General features: G+C 42.9%; 1 protein-coding gene across 4 annotated transcripts in view; it reads right to left on the bottom strand.

Moving 5' to 3' along the window:
- The window catches only part of XDH (xanthine dehydrogenase), a 72,233-nt gene that overhangs the window by 33,177 nt on the left and 14,393 nt on the right, over window positions 1–24,663 (bottom strand). For all 4 annotated transcript variants that reach the window (XM_044292225.1, XM_044292223.1, XM_044292226.1 and 1 more), the window contains 11 exons: window positions 21,726–21,852; window positions 12,057–12,118; window positions 11,525–11,587; window positions 8,237–8,323; window positions 7,921–8,062; window positions 5,130–5,222; window positions 4,904–5,055; window positions 4,656–4,749; window positions 2,225–2,334; window positions 716–900; window positions 30–204 (listed from right to left, as the gene is read on the bottom strand). In XM_044292225.1, coding sequence (XP_044148160.1) covers window positions 30–204; window positions 716–900; window positions 2,225–2,334; window positions 4,656–4,749; window positions 4,904–5,055; window positions 5,130–5,222; window positions 7,921–8,062; window positions 8,237–8,323; window positions 11,525–11,587; window positions 12,057–12,118; window positions 21,726–21,852 — 1,290 coding nt within the window. The remainder of the gene's footprint in view (window positions 1–29; window positions 205–715; window positions 901–2,224; window positions 2,335–4,655; window positions 4,750–4,903; window positions 5,056–5,129; window positions 5,223–7,920; window positions 8,063–8,236; window positions 8,324–11,524; window positions 11,588–12,056; window positions 12,119–21,725; window positions 21,853–24,663) is intronic.

Raw genomic sequence — 24,663 nt, 5'->3', positions numbered from 1 at the left:
AGAAGGAAACATACAGCCAAAGTTCTTACATTTCCACTTAAATCCATTTCCAGTTTCTTTAGAACAGTGAGATAAAATTTAAAGAAGAAGCTGAGAGTCAGGGTCTGACGAAATTCAACCATTCCTCCAGGAGCGCCCGGGGACAGTGACATCTCCTTGGCCAGCAGCCGGCAGGCGTCCTGTAGTAAGTGGTCATTCCATTCCCTGGGTGGAGAGAATGAGGGGATCAATAGAAAACTACAGAATCGTAATGAGTGTTGTGCTGACATCTAGTGGCAAACGTGAAAACTGCATCTCCTTATATATTTTTGCATGCCTTGCCGTGATTAAAATCCGAAATATAATAAATCATAATAAAAATAAAATCTAAAATGTAGTTTTCAAGATAAGAAAGTTATTATAAATAAACATTTTTACATAAAATCTAGTAAATTTTCAGGAATTTTGCCTTTAGGTTATCTAGGAATAATACCATACTCCAGTTACATCCAGAGCTGCATTCAGAATTTGCCCTGAAAACGAGATGGTGGTATCTCTATATACTCTGTAATAAGACAGAAGGGTAATCTTATCCCCAGAATGCACTGCTCTATGGTTCCAGATTTTTTTGAATGCAGCTTTGGGTGTGACTAGATGAGAAGTCATGTATTAGCGATACAGTAATATATGGACTAATTCTGCCCCCGCGTTATTGGGTCAAACGGGCGTGAGTTACCTCCCAGTTAGAGCTGTGCAGGTGTCTTTGGCCATGACGGTGATGGGGGCCATGCCTCCATAGCTGAGCTGGATCTTCTCTACCTGATGACTGTCAGGCTGGAAAACGACTTTCATCCCACTGGTGACGATGGCGATGTCATCCTCCCGCCGCGACGCTTGTTTGTAGGCGGATAAATATTCTTGCTGTCACATCAAAGAAAAAAGTCAAATTGCAGTTCTCTGCAATAAAGTTTAATTATTGTGCACTGAAAAGTTCTGCAACTTTTTTCCCTCCCCACATCATGCCCCCTTTTTTTAGACCTGGCGTGAGCGGCGGAAAAGGGGAAAAAGTCGCAGATTGCCTTTGCACTGCACTGCAATCTGCGACTGATATACGCCAAAATGTGGCTCATATCTGTACGTAAATGACCCCCTTTTGTCTTTCAATTTCTCACCATTTTCAAGATCTCGGCCCAAAGAAAACTGAAGACTTAGGCCCCTTTCACACGGGTGAGTATTACGCACGGGTGCAATGCAGAATCCGGACCCATTCATTTCTATGGGGCTGTGCACACGAGCGGTGATATTCACGCATCACTTGTGCGTTGCGTGAAAATCGCAGCATGCTCTATATTCTGTATTTTTCACGCAACGCAGGCCCCATAGAAGTGAATGGGGCCGCGTGAAAATCGCAAGCATCCGCAAGCAAGTGCGGATGCGGTGCGATTTTCATGAACGGTTGCTAGGTGACGATCGGGCTGGGGACCCGATCTGTATTATTTTCCCTAATAACATAATAAATAAAATAATAGCATTCTGAATACAGAATGCAAAGTAAAATAGTGATGGAGGGGTTAAAAATGAAAAAAAATTAACTCACCGCGCGGATCTCTGTCTTCTTCTGTAATGTTGAGCTACGGGCTAAGGACCTGTGGTGATGTCACATGGTCCCTCACCATGGTGATGAACCATGTGATTGGACCATGTGATGAGCACAGTGATGTCACCACAGGTCTTTTGCCAGGTCCTGAAGATAGACAGAGACCGGCAGCTATGGAGCAGGTAAGTTAACTTATTATTTTTTTAACCCCTCCATCCTTAATTTACTTTGCATTCTGTATTCAGAATGCAATTATTTTCCCTTATAACCATGTTATAAGGGAAAATAATAAAATCTACACAACACCTAACCCAAACCTTAACTTTAGTGATGAAGTCCGGGTTTGGGTCTGGGTACCAAATATGCCGATTTTTCTCACGCTCGTGCAAAAAGCATAAAAACGCTTTGCACTCGCGCGAAAAAATTGTGCATTTTACCGCAACGCACCCGCATCTTATCGGGCCCTCACACACCACGCTCGTGTAAATGAGGCCTTAGAGTTTGTTACAATTGTATGCAGTTAGATGTAACTGCATTTAACCCCACCCCCGAGGGTCCAGTAGACCCCACCCCTGAGGGTCCAGGAAGCTGAGATATAAGGAGCTGTTTGCAGAGTCATACAACATTATACCAATTTACATTTCTCACCTTTTCGGAGTAAGGAATCTCAACAGAGAGGAGAATTTCATGCGGCTTTAGGATGGTTTTCCTGTATCCAGTGAAGAAATTCTCATCCATCAGGACCGTCCTTTTATTCTCTGTAAGTGGATTATTGAACGGTCGGATGAAGCCGGAGGGTCATTGTTACAGGGATTGTCCCAAAATGTTAATTTATCCACAGGACAGGAGATAAGGACCCCACATCATGAGAGCAGGAGTCCTGTGTCTACCACTCCTCCAGTATGAAGCTCCATATTCTCTATGGGACTACCGGTGATAGCCAAGGACTGTATCGGCTATCTCCAGCAATCCCATAACACATATGCTTGACAGTCATGGACCCAGGACCCCCATTTTTGTGATAGGTTTCAGGGAGCAGACCACAAATGGTAAGGCACATATTGAGATTACCCCTTCAAGCACACTGTATGTCCACTACAGAAAAACTACAACTCTCAGCATGCTCAAACATCTTGCATCTGTGAAGGCATTCTGGGAGTTGTAGTTTTAAAAGAGCTGAAGAGCATTACAGCAATGCTTAGATCAGGGGCCCATGGCACTCCAGCTGTTGTGAAACTACAACTCCCAGCTCCCTGGCTATTCTCAGAACTCCTGTACAAGTGAACAGAGCATGCTGGGAACTGTAGTTTTATGACAGCTGGAATGTTGGAAATCTAAAATTTTAATAAGTACAGTGCAAAAGTTATCAACCTGACAAACAAAGGGAATGTCCATCCTGGCAAGCCATTTATTTATTAATTTTAATTGAAAATAGATCCAAAAGGCTGTGCTGACTCTTACAGCTTTAAAGTGATGGGGGGGGGGGGGGGGTTCCTAATAGAGAGCTTCACATCTCCTTTGTTGACATTGTTACATTACACAAACCTAACTCTAAACAGCTGCCACTAGAGGGCGCTCAGGAGATTACTGCATACAGATATATACAGCCACCACTAGAGGGAGCTCAGGAGCTTACTGCATACAGATACATACAGCCATCACTAGAAAAAGCTCAGGAGATTAGTGCATACAGATATATACAACCACCACTAGAGGGAGCTCAGGAGCTTACTGCATACAGATATATACAGCCATCACTAGAGGGAGCTCAGGAGATTACTGCATACAGATATATACAGCCACCACTAGAGGGAGCTCAGGAGCGTACTGCATACAGATATATACAGCCACCACTAGAGGGAGCTCAGGAGATTACTGCATACAGATATATACAGCCACCACTAGAGGGAGCTCAGGAGATTACTGCATACAGATATATACAGCCACCACTAGAGGGAGCTCAGGAGCTTACTGCATACAGATATATACAGTCACCACTAGGAGGCGCTCAGGAGATTACTGCATACAGCTATATACAGCCACAACTATAGGGAGCTCAGGAGATTACTGCATACAGATATATACAGCCACCACTAGAGGGAGCTCAGGAGATTACTGCATACAGATATATACAGACACCACTAGAGGGAGCTCAGGAGATTACTGCATACAGATATATACAGCCACCACTAGAGGGAGCTCAGGAGATTACTGCATACAGATATATACAGCCACCACTAGAGGGAGCTCAGGAGCTTACTGCATACAGATATATACAGCCACCACTAGAGGGAGCTCAGGAGATTACTGCATACAGATATATACAGCCACCACTAGAGGGAGCTCAGGAGATTACTGCATACAGCTATATACAGCCACCACTAGAGGGAGCTCAGGAGATTACTACATACAGATATATACAGCCACTACTAGAGGGAGCTCAGGAGATTACTACATACAGATATATACAGCCATCACTAGAGGGAGCTCAGGAGATTACTGCATACAGATATATACTGCCACCACTAGAGGGAGCTCAGGAGATTACTACATACAGATATATACAGCCACCACTAGAGGGAGCTCAGGAGATGATTACATACAGATATATACAGCCATCACTAGAGGGAGCTCAGGAGATTACTGCATACAGATATATACAGCCACCACTAGAGGGAGCTCAGGAGATTACTACATACAGATATATACAGCCATCACTAGAGGGAGCTCAGGAGATTACTGCATACAGATATATACAGCCACTACTAGCGGGGGCTCAGGAGATTACTGCATACAGATAAACTTGAATTGAATAATAAATAGTATATGGCTCCGGGGATCCCCCTAGTGGTGACTTCAAGCAGAGGGAAGTTCCAACAGGTTTTCACTGAATTAATTATAGTAATCTGCCATGCAACTACGGTAATATACAGCAACAGGGATTGTAGGGGCAGTTATTGTAGTTGGGTGCCTAGGTCCAGCATGCCTATAGCACCCCCTGCCTCATATGAGAACAGGGCACACACCGCTGCACCACAGACCTATCCATATACATTACTAGGAAATCAAGTTTTGTTACCGTGAGAGATGATGTGCAGTTTGCTGCCACTCGCCATGAAGACCGGGTTCAGGTCAGATATCGGACTGGCCGTCATGATATTCCCACCAATGGCCTGGAAGACACCATCATAGACATTGCAGAGTGAATGTGAAATCAGGACCATCAAAGTCCATTCACTTATTATTGTAGTTTGTGAACTATTCTAGAGTAGTGTTGATAGATAGATAGATAGATAGATAGATAGACATACAGGGAGCCTTCCTTACAGCCACATTACGGATCTGTTGTCCTGCAAACCACCTCAGCTGCTCTAGAACGGCCCGGAACACTTCAGTCTTGTATAGAGGAAGGTCAGACACCGCTTTCTGGAGAACGTCACCAAGTGTGGTCAAACTGCACGCCGCTCCAAACCGAATCCCTGACAACAAATGTATCAACACCATGATATCGACAACCACAAGATCAGCAGAGCCATTATATTTCATATCTCACCTTCTCCAGTGTGCGCAACAGCATTTAATTCTGCAACCGAGCTCGGGGCAATAATCACCGGATACAACATGTTCTTAAATTTTATCTCAATTCCTGGAAGATAACGAGAAAGATTTAATGTCTGTATCGTATAATGTAATGTATGTACACAGTGACTGCACCAGCAGAATAGTGAGTGCTGCTCTGGAGTATAATACAGGATGTAACTCAGGATCAGTACAGGATAAGTAATGTAATGTATGTACACAGTGACTCCACCAGCAGAATAGTGAGTGCAGCTCTGGAGTATAATACAGGATGTAACTCAGGATCAGTACAGGATAAGTAATGTAATGTATGTGCACAGTGACTACACCAGCAGAATAGTGAGTGCAGCTCTGGAGTATAATACAGGATGTAACTCAGGATCAGTACAGGATAAGTAATGTAATGTATGTACACAGTGACTGCACCAGCAGAATAGTGAGTGCTGCTCTGGAGTATAATACAGGATGTAACTCAGGATCAGTACAGGATAAGTAATGTAATGTATGTACACAGTGACTCCACCAGCAGAATAGTGAGTGCAGCTCTGGAGTATAATACAGGATGTAACTCAGGATCAGTACAGGATAAGTAATGTAATGTATGTGCACAGTGACTACACCAGCAGAATAGTGAGTGCAGCTCTGGAGTATAATACAGGATGTAACTCAGGATCAGTACAGGATAAGTAATGTAATGTATGTACACAGTGACTGCACCAGCAGAATAGTGAGTGCAGCTCTGGAGTATAATACAGGATGTAACTCAGGATCAGTACAGGATAAGTAATGTAATGTATGTACACAGTGACTGCACCAGCAGAATAGTGAGTGCAGCTCTGGAGTATAATACAGGATGTAACTCAGGATCAGTACAGGATAAGTAATGTAATGTATGTACACAGTGACTCCACCAGCAGAATAGTGAGTGCAGCTCTGGAGTATAATACAGGATGTAACTCAGGATCAGTACAGGATAAGTAATGTAATGTATGTACACAGTGACTGCACCAGCAGAATAGTGAGTGCAGCTCTGGAGTATAATACAGGATGTAACTCAGGATCAGTACAGGATAAGTAATGTATGTACACAGTGACTGCACCAGCAGAACAGTGAGTGCAGCTCTGGAGTATAATACAGGATGTAACTCAGGATCAGTACAGGATAAGTAATGTAATGTATGTACACAGTCACTGCACCAGCAGAATAGTGAGCGCAGCTCTGGAGTATAATACAGAATGTAACTCAGGATCAGTACAGGATATGTAATGTATGTACACAGTGACTGCACCAGCAGAATAGTGAGTGCAGCTCTGGAGTATAATACAGGATGTAACTCAGGATCAGTACAGGATAAGTAATGTAATGTATGTACACAGTGACTGCACCAGCAGAATAGTGAGTGCAGCTCTGGAGTATAATACAGGATGTAACTCAGGATCAGTACAGGATAAGTAATGTATGTACACAGTGATTCCACCAGCAGAATAGTGAGTGCAGCTCTGGAATATCATGACTGATTGTAATGGAGACGATGAGGAAAAGAGAATGTGTGTAATCAGATGAGATGTCACTGATGCAAGATGTATGTAGTGCTGTATTATCCTGTATGTTTGGTAGTGCTGAACGAATAAAAAAAAATAAAAAAATTGTCAGGAGGATAAGTGCTGCATGCTGCGCTGTTCTTTCCGTCAAATCTGAAGGAACTGCTGACAGAGATGTCAGAATAGCCTTATCTTTCTGACACTGTCTTGGGGGTACTTGGTGTGAAACAGCAGACAAACAATACTTTAGATGATAGCTATGGGCAGAAAATAATCAATATTGAAAAGGCCTATACATCTTGCTTTATAGATTGGTATATGGGCATTTTATATATATATGTTAGACAGACCATTAGCTAAAACTGAAATCAGTTTTATGGAGATTATACAAAATAATATGTAACAACATGTAAAAGTATTAAATTCCATGTTCATACTTATAATTTGTATAAAAGTATAAGTGTACTCACACTTTGAAAAAACCCAATAAAAACATTTCGAAAGAAAATATATATATTCATCTCCCAAGATTGACCGACATACTGCAGTTAAAATTATCTCAAATCAATATCAATATATATATATTAAATTGATAGAAGTTTATCTTTAATTTGAATAATATCTGTTGGCTGGGAGAAGTCACGTGTCAATTCTGAGCCTTTTGTTTCCTTATTCTATGAACCACTGATAACTTGCATTTGAAAAGTTATTTTATTAGTTGCCTTTATACCTAAGTTCTCAAATTGATTGAACTTAGTTGATCATTATTAATCTTTGTCACCAATTATATATTGTATTATTATGTTGTTTATAAATAAATACATATATTTTGTATACAATTGTTTCCATCTTGTCTTCAACAGATAACGAATTCTTGTTAATTTTTGATTTGTGCAAATAAGTTGGAATCTGCTCCATTACAGATCCTTGCTTGTTTTCATAAATAGAATGGGTGGGGAATAAGCTGCTGCCAGGCCCCACTGGTGATGGCTTATCTCCATATGATCCAGCATGCCGAACCCTTCTTCTGCCCCCATGGAAAGTAAGGACATCCCATTCCCATTAGATGGTTGTATGGCATTCTTAATGCACTGTGCAATATGAGTGGGGGGAGGGACCTGACAACCACCCTGAGCACATAAAAGTGGCACCAGCAAAATATACAATTGTTCACCCCCAACTGATTGCTGACGTTATATTCAGCACGCCATCCCATTACTCACCCACTTCCGTGTTTCCCACCACCAGTTTAGCATTGGGATACTGAGCCTTCAGGTTTAATAGGTCACTGAGGTAGGATGGCTGATACCAGGTGACATCTTCCCCTTTAAACACCAGCTGCCTTCGAGGCGCGTCCCTGCCCAGCTGTAAGGAAAAGGCATGAGAACAGCTGCTCGGATCGGATTGAAAAAGATGGAAAAATGGTTTATGGATACCAGCAGCCAGTGCCAGGCAGCTGCTGCAAAGCCTGTGATTATTACAGGATGCCTCATTCTCCCTCTGTATCTACCACTGGAATAGCCCAAAATGTGCACCTACCAGCAACTCTGGAGGAAAGATCGGTTCTTGTGTTTGATCCAAGGGTCTGAAGTCTGACGGGTCAAACAAAGCTGAAGATGTTGGTGCCTACAAGAAATATTAGAAAAGATCTAGAAGAAATAGATATAGAGATCATCTCTACAAGGCATCCTCGACCCATGAGGGGATCCTCAGGAGGACCCTGCTGATGGCGGAGAGGGCTCTTGGGTTCTTTCACTTTTTGGTTGACAAACAACGTATTAGTCTGCACAGATGATACAGTGTCTTGCAAAAGTATGCAATTTATGGGGTTGAAAACATTTGCAAATTCACTCTAAATCCAGTGTAATAATAGCAGCAGAGTTCATGAGGCAAACACCAAACAGGTGCCTCAGCAGCTGAGGCTGCCCCCTGTGTCCTGTGCATAGAACTGTGAGCATAACCCGTGTGTATATGTGGCAAAAAGGGGAGAGGCGCTCACAGGGTAGTAGTGCGTTTTACTCGGTTGGTTAAAAGACAAAAATTGTTATTTGCTCACCTTTTGGTGAAGGTATGTGTGGTCGGTGTCGTCGGTATAGTTCAGTCCTCACTTTTGGAGTTGCCAGTCCTCCAGAGGAGTGACATAATAGAAGACAGGGTAATGTGGATAAATGGAGTCCACAGATTTCGATACCTCCTGGCGCAAATACACGACCTCAGTAGGTTGGAGACAATTAGTTTTATTTAACTATAGGATGACGATGCGTTTCGGAGCTGCAACACTCCTTTTTCAAGTCTAAAAAATGATGATCAATTTCACAAGATAAATAAAATTAGAATCAAAGCCATAAATGAAAATTTATAAAATTAGGTATTTCTCAAGTTGATAATAAAATAAAAAATCCATAAATTGATAATTGATGACATTAATTGTAGCGAAAATATAATATCATCTAAAAATAATAATAATAGAGATAAAAAGAGTCACCCTAATGTTTGTTGAGTGAGTAAGGATAATAAATGTAATAAATAATGAGATAAATAGTATATATAATAAATTAGATAATATAATAAAGAAAATATTATCAATTCATAAAAGATTCCAGATGAGGAGCAAAAAAGAGGATATTGGACAAGTTGTACAGAGATCCAATGCATACGGAACATATGGAATCCAGACTACGTGTACTGCAATCATAGTGGTATTATCATACCCATGAGAGAGAATTACTCTGCAGGGAGCAGTAATAAATGAGGCTCGTTACATTATGGCAGCTGCAGATGGGTAAAAAGCTACATTGTGAATGGATAATATTTTCTTTATTATATTATCTAATTTATTATATATACTATTTATCTCATTATTTATTACATTTATTATCCTTACTCACTCAACAAACATTAGGGTGACTCTTTTTATCTCTATTATTATTATTTTTAGATGATATTATATTTTCGCTACAATTAATATCATCAATTATCACTTTATGGATTTTTTATTTTATTATTATGAACTTGAGAACCACCTCATTTTATAAATTTTCCTTTATGGCTTCAATTCTAATTTTATCTATCTTGTGAAATTGATCATCATTTTTTAGACTTGAAAAAGGAGTGTTGCAGCTCCGAAACGCGTCGTCATCCTATAGTTAAATAAAAAGAATTGTCTCCAACCTTCTGAGGTCGTGTATTTGCGCCAGGAGGTATCGAAATCTGTGGACTCCATTTATCCACATTACCCTGTCTTCACTATATGGCAGTTATTTGTACACTGTATGGCATTATTTGGGCACTAATTATTGGACAATGTATGGCATTGGTATGTAGGTAGTGTATGGAATTGCTGTTCGGGCACTGTATGGAATTGGTATTTCACCACTCTATGACACTGATATTTGGGCACTGAGTGGCATTATTTGGATAATCTCTGGTATTGTTATTTAGGCACTACATGGCAATGATATTTGCACATAGCATTTTTTTGGTCAGTGTGTGGCATTGTTTTTGGGCACTATATGGTGTTCATATTTGGATAATGCATAGTATTATTTCGACACTTTATAGTATTGTTATTTGGGTGCTATATGCTAATGTTATTTGGGCACTATATCGAATTGTTATTTGGGCACTGTATGGTATTAGTTGGGCACTATATAGCATTGTTATTTGGGCACTCTATGGCAATGTTTTGGGCACTGTATGGCATTGTTATTTGGGCACTGTATGCTATTATTTGGGCACTATATGGCAATTTTATTTGGGCACAATATGGGCATTGTTATTTGGGCACTATATGGTAATGTTATTTGGGCACTGTATGGCATTGTTATTTGGGCACTGTATGGCATTGTTATTTGGGCACTATATCGAATTGTTATTTGGGCACTGTATGGTATTAGTTGGGCACTATATAGCATTGTTATTTGGGCACTCTATGGCAATGTTTTGAGCACTGTATGGCATTGTTATTTGGGCACTGTATGCTATTATTTGGGCACTATATGGCAATTTTATTTGGGCACAATATGGGCATTGTTATTTGGGCACTATATGGTAATGTTATTTGGGCACTGTATGGCATTGTTATTTGGGCACTGTATGGCATTGTTATTTGGGCACTGTATGGCATTGTTATTTGGGCACTATATGGTAATGTTATTTGGGCACTGTATGGTATTGTTATTTGGGCACTATATCGAATTGTTATTTGGGCACTGTATGGTATTAGTTGGGCACTATATAGCATTGTTATTTGGGCACTCTATGGCAATGTTTTGGGCACTGTATGGCATTGTTATTTGGGCACTGTATGCTATTATTTGGGCACTATATGGCAATTTTATTTGGGCACAATATGGGCATTGTTATTTGGGCACTATATGGTAATGTTATTTGGGCACTGTATGGCATTGTTATTTGTGCACTGTATGGCATTGTTATTTGGGCACTGTATGGCATTGTTATTTGTGCACTGTATGGCATTGTTATTTGTGCACTGTATGGCATTGTTATTTGGGCACTATATGGTAATGTTATTTGGGCACTATATGGCATTGTTATTTGGGCACTGTATGGTATTGTTATTTGGGCACTATATGGCATTGTTATTTGGGCACTGTATGGTATTAGTTGGGCACTATATGGCATTGTTATTTGGGCACTGTATGGTATTAGTTGGGCACTATATGGCATTGTTATTTTGGCACTGTATGGCATTGTTATTTGGGCACTGTATGGTATTAGTTGGGCACTGTATGGCATTGTTATGTGGGCACTGTATGGCACTGTTACTTGCCTCCTATAACATAGCACAATCACTAGACGTCTTACCTGGTTTTCCTCCGTCACCTCCATACAGCAGCCTTTCTCTGTCTTTCTGCCGCAGCATCCATCCTGAGGATATAAAACCCCGATAAGAGGCTGGGCGGCCATTAGACCATTTCTCGGGGGGGGGGTGGGGTGGGGGGGGGGGTGACACAGCTGTCCCAAATGTTACAGTGTCCCCATGGCTGGACACAGAGAATGTTGATCAAGGAGACAGCCTAGTTACCAGTAGGGAGCAGCAATACGGTTTCCTCCTTATTAAAGAGTGGTCAACACATCTCAGTTGATGCATTGGAAAGGGAGGGGCTTACATAAAGAGGTGGGGCTTAGCTTTGCACTCAGAGCAGGAGGGAGGAGTTTTCCAATACTTCACAGCCAATGACAGATCGTCCTAAACTCCGCCCCTTTCCCAAATCTTCTGTTCACATAGCGTAAACTCATTGCATTGCAATTTAAAACAGAGCAGCATTGAGGATGATGGGAGTAGTCACAAGTACGTTACCACACGAGGACTCCAGGCAGGCACTGGGGTACTCACTTTGGCGAACGTCCTGAAGCCCTGCAGAATAGGTCGATACCCTGTACAGCGGCACAGATTCCCTGTAGCAGAGACAGAAAGACATCGATTCAGAGGCATTTTCTTTTTTTTACGTTTTTTATGAGTCTAGAAATGGAGCTTTTCAAAAGAAAAATCTGCATCACAAAAGCTTTCCAAAACACATGGCTGCCTTCTTCCTGAAACAGTGCCACCCCTGTACACATAATCTAGTGAACGAGACTGTGCTGCAATACCATACACAACCTGTGGACAGGGGTGGCGCTGTTGTCTTTGCAAGAACTGTACAAGAAAGATGGTTTGCATCTTTCTCTCAAGGGAACGAATGTCCAAAGTGAACAGTTCCAAGTATTTGCTAAGGATCATTTAAACTAGGAAAGGGGGGCAAAAGAGTGACAATCCAGCAGTCCAACTGCCCCCCGGAACAATGTCAGAAGATGCCAGTAGCACAAAGGTTAAGAAATGACAAGTTCAGATTCTTGTCTACAAATGCTCGCAGTTTAGGGAATACGATCAATGAACTTGAGGCTATAATGGCATCTGAGAATATAGATGTAGTGGCTGTAATTGAGACGTGGTTCAATGAGAGTAATGACTGGGACATAACAATACCAGGGTTCTCTCTATACAGGAAAGACAGAGAAGGCAGGAAGGGGGAGGGGTGGCCCTGTATGTGAAAGATAGCATGAAATCTAATTTGATACAAGTTAGCGAGAACAATTTAGAGTCAGTTTGGGTTACCTTGCAGCTTGATAATCATAAGGTAACTCGTGTAGGTGTGATATATAGACCACCTAACCAAGTCAAAGAATTAGATGATCTACTAGTTGAGGAAATAGCTAAAATGACATTGAAGGGGGAAGTTATCATTATGGGAGACTTTAATCTTCCTGATGTAAACTGGAAAACCAAAATAGCTAGTTCTGCCAGGAGTACAGATATTCTAAATTCCCTACTGGGGTTATCTCTACAGCAAGTAGTGGAGGAGCCAACCCGGAAGGAGGCCATTTTAGATTTAGTATTCACAAATGGGAATTTGGTATCTGGTATTACTGTAGGGGAAAGCTTGGGATCTAGTGATCACCAGTCAGTGTGGTTTACTATAAGTACAGTGACTGAGTCACACCACACAAAAACAAAAGTTTTAGATTTTAGAAAAACTGACTTTTCTTAAATTAGATTAGTGGTATACGAGTCCCTATCAGACTGGAACAGTTTCAATGGAGTCCAGGAGAAATGGGACTACTTAAAAGTGGCACTATTGAAGGCAACAGAAAATTGCATTAGGCTTGTCAGTAAAAGCAAAAAAAGGAAGAGACCACTGTGGTACTCAGCAGAAGTGGCCAAAATCATTAAAAACAAAAAGATAGCATTTAGGAATTATAAAAAAAAAAAAAAACGAGGATGACAGGCAAATTTATAAGATTAGGCAGAGAGAGGCCAAACAAGTTATAAGAGCTTCTAAAGCACAGGCAGAAGAGAAAATTGCATTAGGCTTGTCAGTAAAAGCAAAAAAAGGAAGAGACCACTGTGGTACTCAGCAGAAGTGGCCAAAATCATTAAAAACAAAGAGATAGCATTTAGGAATTATTAAAAAAAAAAAAAAAACGAGGATGACAGGCAAATTTATAAGATTAGGCAGAGAGAGGCCAAACAAGTTATAAGAGCTTCTAAAGCACAGGCAGAAGAGAAATTAGCTCAGTCAGTGAAAAAAGGCGATAAGACATTCTTCAGATACATAAATGAAAAAAGGAAACTAAAACAAGGAATTACCAAATTAAAATCAAAAGAAGGAAGGTATATGGAAGAAGATAAAGAACTAGCTGACTGCCTCAATAAATACTTCTGTTCAGTTTTTACAAAGGAAAATGAAGGAAAAGGACCTCTGTTAGGGAGGAAGACTAATGAATCTTTTGACGCATGTGTCTTTACAGAGGAAGAGGTTCTAAGTCAGCTGTCTAAAATCAATACAAATAAGTCACAGGGGCCGGATGGGATACACCCAAAGCTATTAAATGAGCTCAACGGTGAACTAGCAAAACCATTAACAGATTTATTTAACCAATCACTGGTAACAGGAGTCGTCCCAGAAGATTGGAAATTAGCAAATGTTGTGCCCATTCACAAGAAAGGTAGTAAGGAGGAATCGGGCAACTATAGGCCAGTAAGCCTGACATGAATGGAAACCATACTCAAGGAGAGGATTGTGGAACATCTAAAATCCCATGGATTGAAAGATGAAAAACAGCATGGGTTTACTTCAGGGAGATCATGTCAAACTCATCTTATAGATTTTTTTGATTGGGTGACTAAAATAATAGATGGCGGAGGTGCAGTAGACATCGCTTATCTAAACTTTAGTAAGGCTTTTGATACTGTCCCACATAGAAGGCTTATCAATAAATTGCAGTCTTTGGGCTTGGACTCCCATATTGTTGAATGGATTAGGCAGTGGCTGAGGGACAGACAACAGAGGGTTGTAGTCAATGGAGTATATTCAGACCAAGGTCTTGTTACCAGTGGGGTACCTCAGGGATCTGTTCTGGGACCCATATTGTTTAATATCTTTATCAGCGAAATTGCAGAAGGCCTCGATGGTAAGCTGTGTCTTTTTGCTGAGGACACAAAGATTTGTAACAGGGTTGATGTTCCTGGAGGAATACACCAAATGGAAAAGGATTTAGGAAAACTAGAGGAATGGTCAAAAATCTGGCAACTAAAATTTAATGTTGATAAGTGCAAGATAATGCACCTGGGGCGTAAAAACCCAAGAGCAGGATATACAATCAGTGATACAGTCCTAACCTCAGTATCTGAGGAAAGGGATTTAGGGGTCATTATTTCAGAAGACTTAAAGGTAGGCAGACAATGTCACAGAGCAGCAGGAAATGCTAGCAGAATACTTGGGTGTATAGGGAGAGGAATTACCAGTAGACAGAGGGGGGTACTCATGCCGCTCTACAGAGCACTAGTGAGACCTCATCTGGAGTATTGTGCTCAGTACTGGAGACCATATCTCCAGAAGGATATTGATACTTTGGAGAGAGTTCAGAGAAGAGTTACTAAACTGGTACATGGATTGCAGGATAAAACTTTCCAGGAAAGATTAAAGGACCTTAACCCTTTCACGACTGCAATTCGTATATATATACTGTACGTGATAGCTGCACATACCCCGTGCAGCTACCACGTATATATACGTTCTGGCAGCTCTTTAATCCAAGCGCTGCAAAGCGCTTGGATTAAAGCTTCTGCCCCTGCCCTGTATGCTGTCACGGACAGCATACAGTGCAGTAATGCCGGCAGGGGACAAATCAGAGTGGCCCCTTGCCGGCAATCGATCCGATTGGTTAGTCTGTGCAGACTAACCAATCGGATCGCGGCAGTATTAAAATGCCGGTTTCAGGCTCTGATCTGCGCTCTGCAGATCAGAGCCTGAAATCGGTAATGTGTCCTGAAGCCCCCGATCTGTGCCCCCTTCTTGAAGCCCCCCGATCTGTGCCCCCTTCTTGAAGCCCCCGATCTGTGCCCCCTTCTTGAAGACCCCGATCTGTGCCCCCTTCTTGAAGCCCCCGATCTGTGCCCCCTTCTTGAAGCCCCCGATCTGTGCCCCCTTCTTAAAGCCCCCGATCTGTGCCCCCTTCTTGTCCTTGTCCTTCTTCTTATCCTGCCCCGATGCGGTCCGCCCCCTCCTGCCCCGATCTGTAATTTGTAAAATGCTGCCCCCCCCCTTTCCAGCGCTGCCCCCGATCGGTCCCCTTTCTGTGTGTGATGGCGGCGGCTCCATTCCTGAGCCGCCGCCATCAGCAGCGTGTGTCAGCTCTATGCTGACACTGCTGTAACCCCATAGATGCCGCAGTAGCGGCATCCATGGGGTTAATAGAGGGAGGGGGCTCCCTCTCTCAACCATCAGGGCTGCTGCGATCGCAGCGCACGATGGTTGCCATGGCGTCCGGTTGCCATGGCATAGGTGTCCGTTGCTGCCACCTACAGGGCATCTGATTGTATTATACTTTGCAATGCAAGAGCATTGCAAAGTATAGTACAACCATCAGCCCCACTGGATCTTCAAGATCCAAGAGGGAACTGATAAAAAAAAAAAGTGAAAATAATAAAAGTAAAAATAAATAAATAAAAATGTAAAAAAAAAATAAGCCATTTTTGTCACCTTGCATCACAAAAATTGCAACACCAAGCGATCAAAAAGGCGTATATACCCCAAAGTAGTACCAATCAAACCGTTATCTCATCCCGCAAAAAATTAGCCCATATTTAAGACAAAAAAAAAGGTATGGCTCTCAGACTATGGAGACACTAAAACATCATTTTTTTGGTTTCAAAAATGCTATTATTGTGTAAAACTTAAATAAATAAGAAAAAGTATACATACTGGGTTTTGCCACGTCCGTAACGATCTGCTCTATAAAATTGTCACATGACCTAACCCCTCAGATGAACGCTGTAAAAAAAAAAAATCATATGTACCCAAAAATTGTACCAATAAAAACCTCAACTCTTTCTGCAAAAAACGAGCCCCTGCACAAGACGATCGGTAGAAAAATAAAAAACATATGGCGTTCAGAAAACCAATCCAGCAAAACCTGCCTTCCAAAAACCATACGGTGTTCCTTTCCTTCTGCGCCCTGCCGTGCGCCCTTACATCAGTTTACGACCACATGTGGGGTGTCTCTGTAAACCGCACAATCATAGTAATAAATATTTGAGTTTTGTTTGGCTGTTAACCCTTAATGTGTTAAAGAAAAAAATGTAATAAAATAGAAAATCTGCTAAAAAGGGAAATTTTGAAATTTCATCTCCATTTTCCTTTAATTCTTGTGGAACACCTAAAGGGTTAATAACGTTTGTAAAATTGGTTTAAAGTAACTTGAGGGGTGTAGTTTCTACAATGGGGTCATTTATGGGGGGTTTCCACTATGTAAGCCCCACAAAGTGACTTCAGACCTGAACTGGTCCTTAAAAAGTGGGTTTTGGAAATATTCTTAAAAATTTTAAGAATTGCTTCTAAACTTCTAACGTCCTAAAAAAATAAAATAGCATTTACAAAATGATGCCAACATAAAGTAGACATATGGGGAATGTTATGTAATAAATATTTTATGAGGTATCACTTTCTGTTTTAGAAGCAGAGAAATTGAAATTTAGAAAATTGCAATTTTTTTTAATTTTTGGTAAATTTGGGATTTTTTCATAAATAAAGGTGATATATATTGACTCAAATTTATGACTGTCATGAAGTACAATGTGTCACGAGAAAACAATCTCAGAATGGCTTGGATAAGTAAAAGGCCCCTTTCACACGGGCGAGTTTTCCGTGCGGGTGCGATCCGTGCGGCGAACGTATGGCACCCGCACTAAATCCTGACCCATTCATTTCTATGGGGCTGTGCACATGAGCGATGTTTTTAACGCATCACTTGTGCGTTCAGTTGAAATCGCAGCATGCTCTATATTTTCCGATTTTGACGTGACGCAGGCCCCATAGAAGTGAATAGGGTGTGTGAAAATCGGATGGCATCCGCAAGCAAGTACGGATGCCGTGCGATTTGCACGCATGGTTGCTAGGAGACCATCGGGATGGAGACCCGATCATTATTATTTTCCCTTATAACATGCTTATAAGGGAAAATAATAGCATTCTGAATACAGAATGCATAGTAAACCAGCGCTAGAGGGGTTAAAAAAAAATAAAAAATTTTTTAACTCACCTTAGTCCACTTGCTCGCGAAGCTGGTTTACTATGCATTCTGTATTCAGAATGCTATTATTTTCCCTTATAACCATGTTATAAGGGAAAATAATACAATCTTCAGAACATCAATCCCAAGCCCGAACTTCTATGAAGAAGTTCGGGTTTGGGTACCAAACATGCGTGATTTTTCTCACGCGAGTGCAACGCATGACAATGTTTTGCACTTGCGCAGAAAAAAATTGCGCATTTTCCCGCAACGCACCCGGCTCTTATCCGGGCAAAAAAACTCACGCCCGTGTGAAAGAGGCCAAAGTGTTCCAAAGCTATTACCACATAAAGTGACGCATGTCAGATTTGTAAATTTTGACCTTTGGTCATGAAAGGGTTAACATGTATAGCTTGGAAGAAAGACGAGACAGAGGGGATATGAGAGAAACTGCTAAATACATAAAGGGAATCAACAAGGTAAAAGAGGAGAGAATATTTAAAAGAAGAAAAACTGCTACAAGAGGACATAGTTTTAAATTAGAGGGGCAAAGGGTTAAGAGTAATATCAGGAAGTATTACTTTACTGAGAGAGTAGTGGATGCATGGAATAGCCTTCCTGCAGAAGTGGCAGCTGCAAATACAGTGGAGGAGCTTAAGCATGCATGGGATAGGCATAAGGCCATCCTTCATATAAGATAGGGCCGGGGGCTATCCATAGTATTCAGTATATTGGGCAGACTAGATGGGCCAAATGGTTCTTATCTGCCGACACATTCTAGGTTTCTAAGAAAGCAGCCATGTTTTTCTATCCTATATGTTTTAGAACTTTTTGTTTCAATTCATTGCCATTTCGGGATCTGTGCTTGCTATTAGTGTATAGAAAACACCTCCTGATCCAGTCCTGCTCACACAGGTACATTCTGTAGACTGACAACAAAGCACCGGCATGTGGGCAGAACAGGATTCAGCCTCTGAATGCAAACAAGAATGTCTCCATTCACTCACTGACAGCAAGCAGCTTAAAAAATTGTAAGGAATAGTGTACACCAGGAGCCGTGCTCCCCATTTTTTAATTTGTTTCTGGACCGGATCAGAACCCCAAATTTACCCATCTGCATCATTGGTAGACTCTGCTTCCACTATGTAACTGTCAGTCTGTGACCTCCCACAAGATCAGCTCATTCTCTCCTGAAATACTCTGTGCTGCTGGGAGGATCCTGCTTCTGTTAAAATAGGATTAGATCAACACATTCTTTTCCTGAAATACTCTGTGCTGCTGGGGCCTCTGCTCCATCCTCCATGTAACTATCAGTCTTTGACCTCCCACAAGATCAGCACACTCCTCTCCTGAAATACTCTGTGCTGCTGGGAGGATCCTGCTTCAATTACGATAGGATTAGATCAGCACACTCCTCTCCTGAAATACTCAGTGCTGCTGGGAGGATCCTGCTTCTGTTAAAATAGGATTAGATCAACACATTATTTTCCTGAAATACTCTGTGCTGCTGGGGACTCTGCTCCTTCCACTATGTAACTGTCAGTCTGTGACCTCCCATAAGATCAGCACAGTCCTCTACTGAAAAACTCTGTGCTGCTGGGGACTCTGCTCGTTCCACTATGTAACTGTCAGTCTGTGACCTCCCACAAGATCAGCACAGTCCTCTCCTGAATTACTCTGTGCTGCTGGGAGGATCCTGCTTCTATTACGATAGGATTAGATCGGCACACTCCTCTCCTGAAATACTCTGTGCTGCTGGGAGGATCCTGCTTCTGTTAAAATAGGATTAGATCAACACATTCCTCTCCTGAAATACTCTGTGCTGCTGGGGACTCTGCTCCTTCCACTATGTAACTGTCAGTCTGTGACCTCCCACAAGATCAGCACATTCCTCTCCTGAAATACTCTGTGCTTCTGGGAGGATCCTGCTTCTATTATGATAGGATTAGATCAACACATTATTTTCCTGAAATACTCTGCGCTGCTGAGGACCCTGGTCCTTCCACTATGTAACTCTCAGTCTCTGTCCTCCCACAAGATCAGCAGACTCCTCTCCTGAAATCCTCTGTGCTGCTCTTTCCGTTCCTGAAATACTCTGTGCTGCTGGGGACTCTGCTCCTTCCATTATGTAACTGTCAGTCTGTGACCTCCCATAAGATCAGCACAGTCCTCTACTGAAAAACTCTGTGCTGCTGGGGACTCTGCTCGTTCCACTATGTAACTGTCAGTCTGTGACCTCCCACAAGATCAGCACATTCCTCTCCTGAAATACTCTGTGCTTCTGGGAGGATCCTGCTTCTATAATGATAGGATTAGATCAACACATTATTTTCCTGAAATACTCTGCGCTGCTGGGGACCCTGGTCCTTCCACTATGTAACTCTCAGTCTCTGTCCTCCCACAAGATCAGCACACTGCTCTCCTGAAATCCTCTGTGCTGCTCTTTCCGTCCTCACTTCCTGATGTTCCATGGTGTGCTATCCCTGGTGATACAGGTTGCACACAGGGGCGTAGCGTGGGGGGGGCCGGAGGGGCCGTTGCCCCGGGCGCCAAATTGCAGGGGGCGCCAGGCATCCGAAATGTCAATGAGGGCTACGGGAGCCTATGGCTCCCGTCCCCTCCGTTATGCCCCATAGGCTTCAGGCCTAGTCCTGAAGCCTATAAGGCAGTAGAGGCGAGCGACGCAGGACTCGGTCACGATAACCTCACTGTGACCTCCTGCGTCGGGTCTCGCGAGATGACGCGATGACGCGGCGCAGGAAGGCACAGTGAGGCGTTCGTGACCGCCTGCGGCGGGAACAAGCGGGGATGGAGATAGGTAAGTATTTTTTTTTTATGTTAACTTACCTAATTGCAGAGGCTCTGGCGGCAGTATGGGGGGTGGGAGAGGAGAGGAGAGGACTGGAGCAGAAAGGCTTCAGTGGCATGATTGGCACAGCAATAAGAGGGGCGATTATATTAGCAAAGAGGGGGGCCAGTACATTAATAACAGAGGGGCCATTACATTAATAACAAAGAGGGGGACATTATATTAGCAAAGAGGGGGGCCAGTACATTAATAATAAAAAGGGGGCCATTATATTAATAATAAAGAGGGGGCCATTACATTATTATTATTAATGTAATGACCCCCTCTTCATTATTAATGTAATGACCCCCTCTTTGTTATTAATGTAATGACCCCCTCTTTGCTAATATAATGGCCCCCTCTTTGCTAATATAATGACCCCCTCTTTGTTATTAATGTAATGACCCCCTCTTTGCTAATATAATGGCCCCCTCTTTGCTAATATAATGGCCCCCTCTTTGTTATTAAAGAGGGGGCCAGTACATTAATAATAAAGAGGGGGCCATTATAATATACAGGGGGAATGAAAGCTATCTGTCTGGCTCTAGCTCAGTATTGGGGGGCAGCAGGATGACAGTGTTGAAGGAAGGAGAGCATGATAGTAAAGTGAGGAACCTAAATTTTTTTCTGTGAAACTCTGCAGAGACGAGAAGCGGCTGAAAGAAGTTATCATGGCGGTCTTATCTCTGAATGAAGACGTCGAGGAGAGTCTACATCACAGGAGACGTCACTGGATGTAACAGGTATGGTGCGGTATTCTACTGTAATAATAATGTCCATCCACATATCTGTTTCATGGTAGGGTTGGGGGAGAAGATTGAGAATTTGGCCCATACTGCCGCATTCTGGCCCCAGACTTCAGGTCACACTGTACGTGTTCAGAATTCTGGGGCCTCACACCCATCTACTACATTATCTGTACTCAGAGAGTTATCTCTGTGTTATCTGAGGTGTAACATAGGACTGCTAGTGATCTACTACAGTATCTGTTAAAAGTGGCGTGCCTGGGGTAGGCGCGGGGGGGGGGGGGGGGCGCAATTTTTGGCTTGCCCCGGGTGCTGGCAACCCACGCTACGCCACTGGTTGCACATTTGCAGTGTCGGTCACCTTGGAAGGCGTCTTCGATCTCCTCCATGCTGGGCTGCGGGGTATTGCGCAGTAATGCATACAGAGACATGACGATGCCGGGCGTGCAGAAGCCGCACTGTGAGCCGTGACTCTTCGCGATTCTTTCCTGTCAAGTGACAAATCAGACAGGGGTTTGTGAGGCCGAGACTCCTGGTCACGGTGAGACTGCAGGCCACGCCAGTGCTTCCACGTCACCAGAGTCTAAAGCCACGTGACCCACGGGTCAGTCATAGGGGCAGTCGTGGCCCATTCTAACATGTGCAAGATGTAAAGGAAGAGGAGACCCTGCTATGGGGGAACCACAGCTGAAAGTATCTGATCGGTGGGTTCTCTAACTGGTCTTCACTGGAGCTGTCCTGATACTGGGGTCATTCAGGGATTGTGGGGTCACTGGGGATGTTTTTATTATAGGGTCACGATAAATGTCTTTATAATAGGGTCACTATGACTGTCTCTATTATGGGGTCACTGTGACTTTCTCTATTATGGGGTCACTTTGTCCTTTTTATGGGGTCACTATGACTGTCTCTATTATGGGGTCACTGTGACTGTGTCTATTATGGGGTCACTGTGACTGTCTCTATTATGGGGTCACTATGACTGTCTCTATTATGGGGTCACTGTGACTGTGTCTATTATGGGGTCACTGTGACTGTGTCTATTATGGGGTCACTGTGACTGTCTCTATTATGGGGTCACTGTGACTGTGTCTATTATGGGGTCACTGTGACTGTCTCTATTATGGGGTCACTGTGACTGTGTCTATTATGGGGTCACTGTGACTGTCTCTATTATGGGGTCACTGTGACTGTCTCTATTATGGGGTCACTGTGACTGTCTCTATTATGGGGTCACTGTGACTGTGTCTATTATGGGGTCACTGTGACTGTGTCTATTATGGGGTCACCGTGACTGTGTCTATTATGGGGTCACTGTGACTGTCTCTATTATGGGGTCACCGTGACTGTGTCTATTATGGGGTCACTGTGACTGTCTCTATTATGGGGTCACCGTGACTGTGTCTATTATGGGGTCACTATGACTTTCTCTATTATGGGGTCACTGTGACTGTGTCTATTATGGGGTCACTATGACTTTCTCTATTATGGGGTCACTGTGACTGTGTCTATTAAGGGGGTCACCGTGACTGTCTCTATTATGGGGTCACCGTGACTGTGTCTATTATGGGGTCACTATGACTTTCTCTATTATGGGGTCACTGTGACTGTGTCTATTATGGGGTCACTGTGACTGTCTCTATTATGGGGTCACTATGACTTTCTCTATTATGGGGTCACTGTGACTGTGTCTATTATGGGGTCACCGTGACTGTGTCTATTATGGGGTCACCGTGACTGTGTCTATTATGGGGTCACCGTGACTGTGTCTATTATGGGGTCACTGTGACTGTGTCTATTATGGGGTCACTGTGACTGTCTCTATTATGGGGTCACTATGACTTTCTCTATTATGGGGTCACTGTGACTGTGTCTATTATGGGGTCACCGTGACTGTGTCTATTATGGGGTCACTATGACTTTCTCTATTATGGGGTCACTGTGACTGTGTCTATTATGGGGTCACCGTGACTGTGTCTATTATGGGGTCACCGTGACTGTGTCTATTATGGGGTCACCGTGACTGTGTCTATTATGGGGTCACAGTGACTGTGTCTATTATGGGGTCACTATGACTTTCTCTATTATGGGGTCACTGTGACTGTCTCTATTATGGGGTCACTGTGACTGTCTCTATTATGGGGTCACTGTGACTGTCTCTATTATGGGGTCACTGTGACTGTCTCTATTATGGGGTCACTGTGACTGTGTCTATTATGGGGTCACTGTGACTGTGTCTATTATGGGGTCACTGTGACTGTGTCTATTATGGGGTCACCGTGACTGTGTCTATTATGGGGTCACCGTGACTGTGTCTATTATGGGGTCACTGTGACTGTCTCTATTATGGGGTCACCGTGACTGTGTCTATTATGGGGTCACTATGACTTGGCTTCGGCTCCCGAGTCCGCACCGCACTGTGTGTGACTTCTCTCCACCACTTGCTCTGCAGCTCCCGGTTGACTGTAAAACCGCTGCAGCCAATCACTGTCCACAATGGTGAAGGGTCACCTGTCTGTCACTGAGTCTCTATTATGGGGTCACTATGACTGTCTCTATTATGGGGTCACTATGACTGTGTCTATTATGGGGTCACTGTGACTTTCTCTATTATGGGGTCACTATGACTGTCTCTATTATGGGGTCACTATGACTGTCTCTATTATGGGGTCACTTTGTCCTTTTTATGGGGTCACTATGACTGTGTCTATTATGGGGTCACCGTGACTGTGTCTATTATGGGGTCACTGTGACTGTCTCTATTATGGGGTCACCGTGACTGTGTCTATTATGGGGTCACTGTGACTGTGTCTATTATGGGGTCACTGTGACTGTGTCTATTATGGGGTCACCGTGACTGTGTCTATTATGGGGTCACCGTGACTGTCTCTATTATGGGGTCACCGTGACTGTGTCTATTATGGGGTCACCGTGACTGTCTCTATTATGGGGTCACTGTGACTGTGTCTATTATGGGGTCACCGTGACTGTGTCTATTATGGGGTCACTGTGACTGTGTCTATTATGGGGTGACTGTGTCTATTATGGGGTCACCGTGACTGTGTCTATTATGGGGTGACTGTGACTATTATGGGGTCACCGTGACTGTGTCTATTATGGGGTCACCGTGACTGTGTCTATTATGGGGTCACTGTGACTGTCTCTATTATGGGGTCACCGTGACTGTCTCTATTATGGGGTCACCGTGACTGTCTCTATTATGGGGTCACCGTGACTGTGTCTATTATGGGGTCACCGTGACTGTGTCTATTATGGGGTCACCGTGACTGTGTCTATTA

The sequence above is a fragment of the Bufo gargarizans genome, chromosome 4 (assembly GCF_014858855.1).
Source record: "Bufo gargarizans isolate SCDJY-AF-19 chromosome 4, ASM1485885v1, whole genome shotgun sequence".
In the NCBI taxonomy this organism is placed as follows: Eukaryota; Metazoa; Chordata; class Amphibia; order Anura; family Bufonidae; genus Bufo; species Bufo gargarizans.
Note: the sequence above shows the minus strand (reverse complement) of the source record. Positions and strands in the feature narration are given on the sequence as shown.